The following is a 13398-nucleotide window of genomic DNA, read 5'->3' as shown; positions in this document are numbered from 1 at the left end:
TTGCGTCTGCCTCTTCACCGCCAAAAACTGCTGGGCAAAGTCGGCGACACAGGCCGAACTGGGAGACGGGGGCGTTGAGAAAGCGTACCTTGTCCATGTCATGCATCTCGACCAAATTCAGCCCCGAATGCCATTCATGGACCACGAGGGTGGCCATCGCCCGCCGAGTGCTTGCTCTGTGACCCTCGTAGCTCTGAGAGTGAGGTTGGAGGCAGGGCGCAGTTCCTACAGCATATCGTGATCAGGACTAACCAGGTGCAGATCTTTATGTGCCTTGGCTTGGTGAACTTGCAGGAGAGCAATGGCATGCAGTGCAGAGTCAGCCTGTCCAGTGAGCTGTAGGCTTTCGCAGTCAGTGACGACGTTGTCCTACAGGCCTTGGAGGGGAATACCGGGCGGTCCTGCCAGGTGGCTGTGTTCTCGGGACACAAGTGGATCACAACCGCATTGTCCATCTGAGGGACCTCCGTGTATCCGTGGACCGCCTTACCATCCAGGGTAGTGAGAGTGGACGAGTAAGGAGGTCGTTTCCGGGCAGTAAAAGGTACCCTCCACGAACTCGGCTCGTCATGCACTTCCGGTAAGAAAGGTACCTATGAGCGGTGCCCTGGCCCGCGGAACCGATCGAGTAGCCGTGTGGGGGGGACGGAGGTTTTCAGTCCACCTTGCGCTTACGGCGGCCCGGGAAAGCATAGCTGACATCGTGCGTCAGGCTCAGACTGGGCGAGCGGACCCGAAAGTGGTAGCCCAGGCGAGTCATCAGCATCAGACGTCGATGTGACGCTCTCCGATGCCAAAAAATAAATCGTCATCCAATTCCGGGGGCTCGAAGGAGAAGGCCGGCTGGCCGCGAGCCGCACTCATCCAGAGCTCGGACAGAAGCAAGCAAGCGTGCCGGGGGCGGTTTGTTTGTGGGGTTTTACCTGGCGAAACCAAGCCTGTCATCATCCCCGAATTGCCTTCAACGCCAGCCTGGTCGTCCCCAATCCCATGGGAAAAAGGAACGATGCGAGGGGCAGATGAAGTGGCTTTCTCTAGTTAGAAAAGAAAGCTGCGACCGCAATGTTGCCATGGCTATGTTCTCGCACTGAGAACATGAACCATTCATAAAATGCTTCCGGCGTCCTAAAAAGGACGTTCAACCCCTGCTGTGTATTGCTCTTTTATGAGTGGACACTCAAAACTCTTTTAGAGGAAATAAACTATTTTAGGAGGAGAAGCACTCTTTCAGGCAATGATAGAGCTGTCGAAGCACCCAGGGGCGAGGACAGCACTGCATGCAGCGAGGAGAAAGCCACTGGAATGCGCTGTAGATCCAACAGCAGTGCTCAATGCCAGTAGAGGTGAGTGAAACAGTGGTGAACTTAGCTTTGCTGTTGCACAACCGCTTGGCTCCGAAGAGAGATATCTGTCTGATATTCGCTCGCCCTCTCCCCTTTATACCCGTATGTTCGGGGGCGGGGCATGCAAATTCTGTCTGCCAACTTGACATTGGCCTTTTCTCAATTTCAAGTTCAGAGGTATGCGAGGCTCTCAGAAGCGACCCCTTGAGTCACTACAATCGACACAACGTCAAGTGAGTGACAGAAGGGGAACAAATTATGCTTTTGGTCATATCAAATCAGACAAATAGTTAATGTATGTTGTTCATTGTGCAGGTGGAGTGCAAGGCGGTGATGGTATTTTTTCATTATTCTGTTTTGTCAAACTATATTTGGCTATTCATCGAGGGCTTGTATCTGTTTACTCTGCTCGTTGAGACATTTTTTCCTGAGAAAAGATACTTCTACTGGTACACCATTATTGGATGGGGTAAGACACAAAATAAGGCCCACACAAACATGCACATGCAAGATAAATTCAGACACTCCTGAACACATACAGTATCATTCAAATATTTTCATATATATTTGCATATTTCTCACAGTGAAAGTTATGCAAAATATAATATAAAACTAAGAGTGTTATAACTGATTTCCTTAAATAAATACAATTATCATTTACAAACTGAATTTAGTATTTGCTAGCGTTTTCTTTGTTTGTATTATATTTTATATGAGGTTCCTTGAAGCAATTCTCTGTGACGAGTATGCAAAAATAGAATAAATCAGGAAAAATTTATGAGTTAATACCTTTTCATGACACCTGTACAGTAGCCCCTGTTAATGAAGTTTCATGTGAAAAATTTGTTTTACTGTATATGTTTTACATATCTATTTGATTTTTCCATGTTGTCCCAATCAGGTACTCCAACAATATGTGTGGCTGTCTGGGCTGTCCTTAGAGCACATTTTGATAACATTGGGTAAGATATAAGATTATTGTATATCATCTATAATTAATATACTTGTTTTAAAAAAAGAAAACGTTATTTTGTTAACAAATGCTTAAAATGACCTTTCCATGTGAGCACAAGTGATTTTGCCTGTAGGTGCTGGGACATCAATGACAATTCTGCCATCTGGTGGATAATCAAGGGTCCTGTTCTTGCTTCTATTATGGTAAGAGCAACTAAAAATATCTCCATACTTCCATAAAGCGCACATATTTTTACTTTATTGTTCATATATATTGCATTTTCATATCGGTTCACTAAACAGTGCTGCTAAATGTAAACTGTATGTTTTTTTCTACTCTCAGATCAACTTTATACTCTTCACTGGCATTATTATAATCCTGGTGCAGAAGCTGCAGTCTCCAGATATTGGTGGAAATGAGTCCAGCATTTATCTGTTAGTCTTATGCATGATTTTATACAAATAGTTTTATACATACCCATTCTTAAAATGATTACCATTACATTCACATGTGTAGTATTATTTTGACATCATTGGTGTGTTGTGTGATAAACAGGCGTCTGGCCCGCTCCACTCTTCTCCTCATCCCGCTATTTGGTATCCATTATACTGTGTTTGCTTTCACACCAGAAGATGTCAGCAAGAGAGAAAGGCTTGTGTTTGAACTTGGTCTTGGCTCTTTTCAGGTAGACAAGCTCTTAATTGTTATTTTAGATGTGGAAGTACAAATAAAAAACAAAGACATGCATCTAGACTGCAATCTTTATGTTTTGATTTCATTTATATTCTAGATCTGACTATTCCGTTTATAATTGTAATCTATATCTTACTTAATTGATGGTTTATTCATGTTAAGGTCAAAGTTCACTTACACTATATTTATTAGCATTTTTATTTATTGATAATAATTGTTATTGTTGTTTTCCAAATATTCTCTGTTCTTTTCAGGGTTTTGTAGTAGCTGTCCTTTACTGCTTTCTCAATGGAGAGGTAAGTGCCATTGGAAAGAAAAAATATTTATAATCTTAAAAATATTGTTTAGAAAAGAAGTAGACACTAAAAGTGAACTATACTCCCTTAACTATCAAGGGAGTATAAACATATTTTAGCATACAAATAAAAAAACATTGAACATTTAAATAACGTTTATATTTTATGTTATTGCAGATAATATTTTTATAATATTAAAAATCTTTCAAATCATATTATTACCATATTTTCAAGTACAAGTGCAAGTACTTTCATATTTATAATACTACTATTTAAATAAAACTATGGCATTGGCAGTATTTTGAGGTTTGAGTACCTTGATACAATCAACAGTAATGTCATAAAAGTCATAAACTAAAAAAAAATATTCTAAACTAAAATAAAGTTTATATTAAACACTTGTTTCAAAATGCTTCAGCTTGCATTAAGCTTGACTTAAAGAAATTTGATGGAAAGAGACTTTTCTCTGGAGGCTCTTTCTCATTGCATTTCTCATTAAATTGTCCATTGGTGTAAATTATTAACCATACAATTAAAAAATTCATGCTTATCGATGACTAGCATGGATATAGATGCACAGATCTCCTCCTGTAGGATCCAATCAGCTTAATAATCCACTGAAGTTTCTCCCCAAAGGTGCAGTCAGAAATCAAAAGGAAATGGCGCAGCTGGACTGTGAACCGGTACTTTGCTGTGGATATGAAGCACAGGCATCCGTCGCTGGCCAGCAGTGGTGTGAATGGGGGCACCCAGCTTTCCATCCTCAGCAAGAGCAGCTCACAGATCCGCATGTCTAGTCTTCAAGCTGAAACACCAGCCACATGAGTGATCTATGTCAACATCCAAGTCCTGTTTCAATTTCTTTTGACGCTGAACTATACGTCTGTCAATTGTCCATAGACAACAGGCAGTGGATATGGAAATCTGAGGATCTCCCGACCAATCATCTATTGTGTGCCAAGAAAAGATGAATACTTTTGATGTGGACTTGTGGATGAATCTCAACCTGTGATTTTATCTGAACCTGTGAAGAAGGGAATTACTGTATAAGCCAAGAGTCTGCTTTGAACAATAGGAATAAATGAATTATTGCAATCCAGTATTTAGGATGTGTTTCTATCCAGAATACTGGGACTCGGCTAAAGAACAACAAGGTGGATATTTTTGTACATATCTACACCACACCAGTCTCTGTGCTGTTACTTTTTGTCTTTGAAGATTTCTGACAGCACCTCTGTGCTAATAAAGCTGCAAGTTTCTCCATGTGACGTTTTGGTTAATCTTTGAAGATGCAGTTGGAGTGGATAAAGACACAGATTCAGTTATGGCTGGTGTCCCAGTAAAGAAAGTGTGACATAAAAAGCCTTTGTCTGTGAAAGAGAAGGAACTACATATTTTTCACCGGAGCTTAATCAGTCAATGATTCGTGATTGCTGATACTCAGACACATCAGTCATTTAATATGTAAATTATATTTAATGTAAATTTTTCATCTTTAAATTGTGTATCTCAGTTGAAGGACTGAATGAAGGACTGCAGATAAATCTAATTGAAGGACAAACGATTGCACCAGGGAGTGAATCATTCTTGGGAACTACAGTGTCATGTGACCTATTTTACAAATCCTTATTGGAGGATTAAAAGCCTCTGGGATTCCACTGTACATTCACAGCCCTTAAAGTGAAACTTGGCCCTAAATATCTTTCTTCATTCAGGTGATCTGTATATCTGAATAATAATATATATATATATATATATATATATATATATATATATATATATATATATATATATATATATTTTTTTATATGTCTCTGCCTTTTTTAGGTTAGGTTTGATTATTATCATGTGGGATCTAATAAGCTAAACTAATATTTGAATCGTCAATGTAAACAATGAATAACTTTTCAACTTGTTTTCTTGAGTGGAATTCTCTTGTGCTTTAAATGTGGGTTAAATATGATTTTCGTTTTTTAAACAGCCGTTAGTACAGAAAATGTAAATTAGAAAATAATGCAACAAAATTCATGCCAATGGCATAATACAATATATGTGGGTAACATGGGTTTAATGTTTTTGTCATATGCATGTTTATTCCCCTCTTACATTTAGAATGAATACTAACCCTGGTGCAGTGAATTTACAAGTATTTTTAATCTTAACAATGGGTCACCTACGTCAATGAATAATTGGTTTTCAACATGTTCAACTAAGCTACATTTCATGATTATACATAACATCGAAACGTCTGGCTCTTAGTCTTTGATATTTTGCTCATTTTGTAATTTAATGTTTTAATATAAATATCTCTAGTATGATATTTCAACATCAAGCATTTACAAGTAGAGCACTTTTAAGATTCCAAAGATGATTTTTTGAATATTTTAGCTCATAAGACGTCATTTGCATTCCAGTTTGCAAAGGGTGTGAAGTCTTTGCAACTGATGTCACTGAGTATATACTGAAGATGTTTTTTCTTCTTTAAAGTGCCTTTTTTGCACAAAATTTAGATTTTTTTTTTTACGTAGCAAAACAGCAACGTAAAACTGCATCTCTTTGTGAAAGAGCTTTTGTTATGCTTCAGTAAACCAAAAGGCCTTTTTCTGGCAAGGCCTTCAATTTCTTTCAGAAATGCTAAAATAATAATAATAATACAAATTTATGTTTCTTTTACATGTAATTTGATATTAATATCAAGCCCAAAACAGTGTGAAATTGGTAATAAGTTTATTTTTATGAATATTACATTTCACATTAGACTCATTAATGCAGAATTATTTTGGAAAGAAACACACACACACACACACACACACACACACACACGTACTTTATAAGAATATATATATATAAATTTATTTAAGAAGCTGTATACATTCATATCCTTCTTTTGCGGCGCATTCCGATTATTGTGTTTGAATGGATCTATTCCAGAACAAATGCCTTGTTTGTCAAACAATAACTGCAAAGAGAAAAAGGCACACATGGACAAAAATATATAATACAGATTGTATGTTTTATATGATTCAAATTTATTTATATGTAAAATTATACTGTATTACAGATTTTTTTAGTAGTTGCATTATCAAGCATTTTAATTTGACATACAGTATTAACAAACTTTAATTGGAACAATTAAGCTTAGTGTTTACAACTATAAAAACAAATATGATAGGGTCAGTCCTAAACTGAAATACTGTGTTAATATGATTTTTGTGGAACCATTTAAAAACAAAAAACAAAACAAACAACAAATCTCTCAATTTTTTTTAAGCTTTTGACAACGATGTAAAAATACTTTTATTCAAAAACTTGCAATTTTAGCATATGACACACAATTATTATTAGCATACAGTAAATGTTTTACTAATAAGTGCTGAATATATCCTTTATATTCAATTTAAACATTGTCTGAACTCTTATTCAGATCTGATACATCTGAAAAGTATTTTTCTAATTCTTGTTTAGATCAATGACACCATCAGTGTGTGTTAGCATTACACTCAGCTAAGTGTTGTCATGCAAAAGTAAACAAACTTTAGCAATACATTGTGTATAATGCAGATAATTTCAAAATAACACAAACTAAATACTGCAATTTGCATCTGTGACCGTTTTCAAGGTTGTGCACTGAAGTTGTAATTTTGTAATTTGAAAGCACTCTTATTAATATTGTTTAAATGTGTAGTTCTCAGCATTGCTGCCTAATCCTCTTGAATGATGCATGCATTTCCTTTGATTTATTGGGCACTAAAGCATACAAAAATTGGGTGGCTTGTTATATTGATGTACAGCAATATTGTTTTCTTTTTCCTCCCAAGAGAAAATACATCACACAAATGATGTATTTATCACACCACAATGACAATAACATGTGGTATTTCTAGTATTAACCATATAGGGCCAACAAGCATGTGCAATTTCTGAAATATATATATATATATATATATATATATATATATATATATATATATATATATATATATATATATATTTCAGAAATAGCTCTTACCTTTCAGCATGCGTGCCTGCATTCACCACTGCAGTATTCCTTAGTTAGAATGTATAGAAATGCAAGCTGATGGGTCAGCATTAAATGGGTAGGGAAATGAAAACATGAAGGGTTTTATTTTTTACATTATATTTTATTAATGTGTTATGTTTATTTTAAATATAAATTGTGTGAAAATATATGATAATTTCTATATGTAGAACAGTTGATTTAGATGAAATGCATAGAAAATGTTGCTTTAATGAAAATGTACTCTGGGTACAGTGTCACTTCTAGCAAACTAGATGTGGATCCTGTGAGTGTTTTGTCTTATTTTAAATTCTAGCACATTAACCACAGCAAAATATTAATATAGTGTTTAGAAAATTGATATTACAGGAGTTTGGGGGGCTTGTAATGACAATAGAATAATCTGAATGTTCTAGACAATGTTAACTTTACAGCCAATCTTGCTTTGCGAAGAATTGCTTGCTTTGTAATTTTTTCTGTGAACAGTCACTTTGTTGTAAAATGTGTTTTTTGTTTGATGTATACTGTATATTGTACTTTTTGTAAATTATGAAATTTATTTTAAAAGTCCAATTAAATGTTTTTGACAAGTAAAGTTGAGTTTGTCCAATAAAACTAATCAATCTCATAAAATTCTATCATCATTTTGTCACCCTCATGCCATCCCAGATGACTTTCTTCTGCAGACTACAAGCACAGATTTTTAGAATATCTCAGCTCTGTTGGTCAAGTCAATGTAATTGAATTGTAGCTAGAACTTTGAAGCACCAAAAAGCACATAAAGGCAGCATAAAAGTAATCAATTCGAATCTTGTGATTTAATTCATGTCTTCTGAACAATACGATAGGTGTGGGTAAGAAACAGACCAGTATTTAGGTCCTTTTTTACTATACATTATCTTCCCTGCCAAAAGGTGTCGGCATGAAGAACGTGAATCGCCAAAAAAAAAACAGAAGAATGTGAAAGTGGCAATCTACAGTAAAAAAATTACTTATTGATCTGTTTCTCACTCACACCTTTCATCTCACTTCTGAAGACATCTATTTAAGCATGGAGATGAATGGATTACTTTTACACTGCCTTTATGTGCTTTGTGGACCATCAAATTTCTGGCCACCATTGACTTGGACTGAATGGACCAACAGAGCTGAGATATTCCTCAGAATATCTTTGTGTTTAGAAAAAATTATGTACAACTGTGATGACATGAGGGTGAGTAAATGATGAGAGAATTTTCATTTTTGGGTGAACTATCCCTTTAAAAGGCAGCAAACTGTACTGTCTATATGTGCAATAACAAAACAATTAGTCATTATTAAAATGCCTTTAAGATGATTATATTATGTTATTATGATTAATCTCAACATTGTGGAAAAACAGAAACAAGTGCAATAGGTTGCTCAGCTACATCAGTAATGCAAAGAAATGATACACGAGTTAAATTACAGCCTTTAGGGGCATCAAAGTGCCATCACCAGAGCTTGTGTTAATTTTTGCACACTTTACTATAACAGTTATCATGTCACAAAGGACATAAAGACATTTACCCTGCACATCCATAACTTATTCCGTTAATGCAGTGTGGCTTTTTGGATGAACACCCCCTACTTCATGGTAATCATGGAACACCCCCCACACCACAATTATTTGACAAAATATTAAATATATAAAACCATTTGAATTCGGCACTCCATTGCAAACACTTATGGAAATGTCTTGTGATTAATCTAGTTTAAAACATTATGTAACAGTCCCCCTTCCCCCCTTCTTAAAGGTATTCATGCTGTGCACCGGAGGCAAATTGTACAAAAACATTTGAGGTTGTTCTAAGTTAATAGAAAAAACACTCACATTTTATGGCATTGATGTTACTATTCAAATAAGATGTTTTGGTGGGAAAAAACTAACTTTATACTTTATAAATACTTTTTAAATTAATTGTAATAACAATTTAATGTTTTTGTTGTTTATTTTAATTGTCTCCTTGATTCACACACACACACACAACGTTTTTTGAAAAGCACTACCGGTAAGCATATCAATTACTGTAACAAAATAGTTTAATTAATTGCTCAGATGCTTAGTCAAATTAAACTTGGTTTACAGATCAAAATACTGCATGTAGCAACATGGAAGTGTCTCTCCACAACAATATAAATTAGTTAGCTGTTTAAATTATTATTATTAATGAGAAAAAAACTGCAATGAATCTACATTTATAATCAAAACACGCCAAATGACAGAGCATAAATGTGTTGAAGGCAGACAAAGTACAGCAAGCAGGCCTTAAATATAGAATTTACAGTACAGCAAGCATATTTTTTAATTCATTTAGAATCAATAAAAAAAAAATTAAAACCCACATATGTATATATTTCTACTAAATAATAAACTTTACAGTCTAGTGCTCCAGATGTGTGCACTGCAAAGGATTCTTAAATAGGCCATTTTCAAAACACAATTATTCATTATCATAATAATCATAATAGTCTTCATAGTTTGCAATTACTCCATAATTAGATGTGCATGTGGGTCCATGTATCCCATATGTGTTTCCTATGGTATTCAATGCATTTAACATCAGTATTATTTTTGTAATCCATTTATTAAATTTGTTTCAGTTTCCATTTGTTACGTAATTAAATATATGTTCAATACAACAACGTTCACATTTATATTTTGTATGCAAGTACAGAAAGTTGTCATTAAGCCGATGCTTATATCCAATTTGCTTATTGTTAGAACCATTACAGGGACAGTCCTTATGGAGCAACCTGAGGTTAGATACCTAGTTCAAAAAGTAGCAGTTCTGGCTTGTATGGCGCCCTGGGCGAAACCCGCTTTGAGATGGCTGGTGGAGTTCAGGGCGACCACTTGTCTGTGTTTTTTTTTTTTGTAGAGTTGTTGAGACATTTCATATTTTACCATTATTGCCCTTATTTTTGTAAAACAGGTTTTATTTTTTATTTCTTTAAACATTGTCACTCAAAACTCCTACTCCATCTTCATTGTGCCTGAAACTCTTCAGAATTAAATAAAATATAGACCTATATCATCTATTTTAACATTTAAATTACTCTTTATAAATTTTAAATTATAACTAGAATTAATGTTCCTTGAAAAACAAACAGTTTTATAAAGAATAAGTATTTAGGTTTCATCTGGGTCTTTTTTGACCCACATATGCATTAAACTATAGTAACGTCACTACATATGCATTCTAGGGTTAAGCTTGATTTAATTTATTTTTTTATGAATATAATTTTTTTCTTATCAATATACTGAGACAACACTTTATTTTAACTAAATGTATTTTATAATGAATAAAATACCTTGAAAACACCTGTTAAGAAAAATACTTTGTATGCCCTGTAGTCATTTTACACTTCTGTATATACTGTCTAGGGCCAGTACACTGTGCAATATGTTGCATTGAATCACAATTTACAAAATAAAACATAATGAATATGCATTTATGAATACGAAAATACATTTCTCGATTGTTTGCTATGATTTGTGGATACTCCAAAGTGAGGTCTTTGTTAATTAAGGTAAATAGCAAGTGATCAACTTCATAATATCTAAGCAAACCATAGAGGCATGAAGCTATCCCCAGCTTTCAAGTCAAGCAGTGTAGACAACAAGTCTCATATGAAAAACTACAGAGGAGATAAATATAAATTAAAGAACAACTGGTTTTACATTAACACAGTTAAATGATGATCACTTTTTGCTAAAGATAACAATGTGATTTTACATTGCTCTTTTACATTGCTCTTCAAATACTGTAGTGAATGCCAGTCATCAAACAATGTGATTTTGTGCTTTTGTATTATGAATACAGGGTGTGTGTTTTTATCTGTATCTGGTTGAAATCTTGTCTCAGTGGTGTGTGGAATAACATTTATGTATTTGTTACTCTGTATAGTTTTAACAACCAATTTATAACCTTAACAAAATGTAAAATAAATAGACTAGTGTCTTCTGGTCTAGAGGTTTCATGGAAGAAGAGAGGGACAGAAACAGCAAGAGAGAAGGAAAGAGATGAACTGTAGAGCTCCCTTGATTTTAGACCTTCGACACACTGTTCTGGGACTCAATTAAGGGCAGCTCTTTGGGGCTGGATTTCTCTAAAACTGAGATTTGTGTTACTGTGCTGCTCTCAGTAAAGAGGGTTCGTCTCCTTTTACTGTATCTCAAATAACTTTGTGTCTGCCACTTCCAGAGTCTCTTCTTTAGTTCTGCTTGTACCTTAAACACAAATGTGTGTCCATTTTTAGAAAATGGTATATGAAGGTAAATTAATAGTTCCCCTTCTATCACTCACTTGACGTTGTGTCGATGTAGTGACACTAGGGGTCACTCTTGAGAGCACCGAACACCTCTATTCTTTTGAGAAATACTGGTGTTGATGTAGTGGGCTAAAGCACATAACTGTTAATCAGAAGGTCACTGGTTCAATCCCCACAGCCACCACCATTGTGTCCTTGAGCAAGACATTTAACTCCAGGTTGCTCTGGGGGGATTGTCCCTGTAATAAGTGCACTGTAAGTCGCTTTGAATAAAAGCGTCTGCCAAATGCATAAATGTAATGTAAATGAGAAAAGGGCAATGAGAATTGGCGAGTGGAATATGCATGCCACTCCCCCGGACATACGGGTATAAAAGGAGAAGGAATGTCCTCTCTCATTCAGATTTTTTCTTCAGAGCCGAGTGAGCTGAATACTATTGCTGTTCCATTCACCTCTTAAGAAGCGTTTTCTGTTTGATATATGGTGCATTTCCAGTGGCTTTCTCTCCTTCTACATGACAAGTGCAGATTTCGCCCTGGGCGCTTCTACAGCACTATAAGAGTGTATATTCCAGCTAAAGAGTATATTTTCTCTATTAGAGTACACACATTGATGTTGAATGTCTTTTAAAATACACGTCTTTATAAAGATGACTTTCCATGGATGCAGTCGTTATCTCTCCACCTCCGACGGTCACGGGCGCTGCCTCACGTGTCTGGCCAGCAATCACACTGAGGCAGCGTTTGTGGATGGTTCATGTTCTCATTGCGAGAATATGACTATGGCAACATTGCGGTCACGGCTTTCCTTCTTCCGAAGTGGGAAAGCCACTCTATCCATGGGTTTGAGACCAGCCCAGCTGGCGCTGGAGGCGATTTGGGGAGTCCAATGGCCACGGTTTCGCCAGGTAATTCCCCGCGGACTTCCTGTTACCCAGCATGCTCGTTTGCTCCCGTCCGGTTCCAAAATGAGACCAGCCCACCTCATGGCCAGCTTGAGATCTCTTTCAGGGACTGCGATCAGAATGAGTCTTCGATCGCTGCGTCGGAGAGCGCACTGGCAATGTCGGACTCTGAGGACTCGACCGGGCTGCCACCTTCAGGTCTGCCCGCACAGTCTGAGGCTGATGCAGAGCTGACCACCATGCTTGCGCGGGCCGCCGCAAGTATCCGGTTGGACTGGAGCCCTCCACCCTCCCCTGACTTGATGATTGGTTCCTGTATTCGGGGCGCTGCTCACGGCCACACCCCACCACCCCCCAGCTGCAGAGGCAGCTCTTGCCCCGTTAAGGGAAGTGGGCATCCGCATACTCAATTACCTCTATGACTGCCACTTATTCAGCCCTTGGACAGACCTGATGTTTTTGCGGGCAGACGTTCCCCCTACAGCAGGTGTCCAGACACATCGTGGTCACCACAGATGTCTCCAAGTTGGGCTGGGGTGCCATGTGCAATGGACACGCAGCTGCCGGTTCCTGGACAGGACCGCAACTGGGTTGGCACATCAACTGCTTAAGAGTTGCTGGCTGTACTGCTCACCCTGCGGAGGCTATTGCCATTGATCCAGGGCAAGCACGTGTTGGTCCAGTGGGACAATATAGCAACAGTAGCATACATAAATAGCCAAGGCGGCATACGCTCTCCTCGCATGTTGCAACTCGCCCGCCATCTCCTCCTTTGGAGTCAAACGTGGCAGCTTTATGCCCTGAAGTGGCGCTTGTTCGTAAATTGGTGTTATTCCCGAGCCGAAGACCCCCAGAGATGTACAGTTGGGTCAGAGTTTTCCTTCCTGCAGGAGAGT

General features: G+C 37.1%; 2 protein-coding genes across 4 annotated transcripts in view; one reads left to right on the top strand and one right to left on the bottom strand.

The window, feature by feature from the left end:
- adcyap1r1b (adenylate cyclase activating polypeptide 1b (pituitary) receptor type I) overlaps positions 1–5017 on the top strand; it is a 47332-nt gene extending 42315 nt beyond the window's left edge. For 2 of the 3 annotated variants that reach the window (XM_052140884.1, XM_052140883.1), the window contains exons 8-14: positions 1659–1812; positions 2245–2305; positions 2432–2501; positions 2641–2732; positions 2854–2983; positions 3246–3287; positions 3924–5017. In XM_052140884.1, coding sequence (XP_051996844.1) covers positions 1659–1812; positions 2245–2305; positions 2432–2501; positions 2641–2732; positions 2854–2983; positions 3246–3287; positions 3924–4112 — 738 coding nt within the window. In that variant the 3' untranslated portion in view covers positions 4113–5017. The remainder of the gene's footprint in view (positions 1–1658; positions 1813–2244; positions 2306–2431; positions 2502–2640; positions 2733–2853; positions 2984–3245; positions 3288–3923) is intronic. The other variant, XR_007971883.1, reaches the window with a different exon arrangement.
- Positions 5018–5065: 48 nt separating this feature from the next.
- Positions 5066–13398, bottom strand: part of ghrhrb (growth hormone releasing hormone receptor b) — a 63902-nt gene continuing 55569 nt past the window's right edge. Inside the window, exon 13 of the mRNA XM_052140885.1 lies at positions 5066–11557. Coding sequence (XP_051996845.1) covers positions 11375–11557 — 183 coding nt within the window. The 3' untranslated portion in view covers positions 5066–11374. The remainder of the gene's footprint in view (positions 11558–13398) is intronic.

The sequence above is a fragment of the Xyrauchen texanus genome, chromosome 13, assembly GCF_025860055.1.
Source record: "Xyrauchen texanus isolate HMW12.3.18 chromosome 13, RBS_HiC_50CHRs, whole genome shotgun sequence".
Taxonomy (NCBI): Eukaryota; Metazoa; Chordata; class Actinopteri; order Cypriniformes; family Catostomidae; genus Xyrauchen; species Xyrauchen texanus.
The sequence above is the reverse complement of the archived record's forward strand: the minus strand, read 5'-3'. Positions and strand labels throughout refer to the sequence as shown.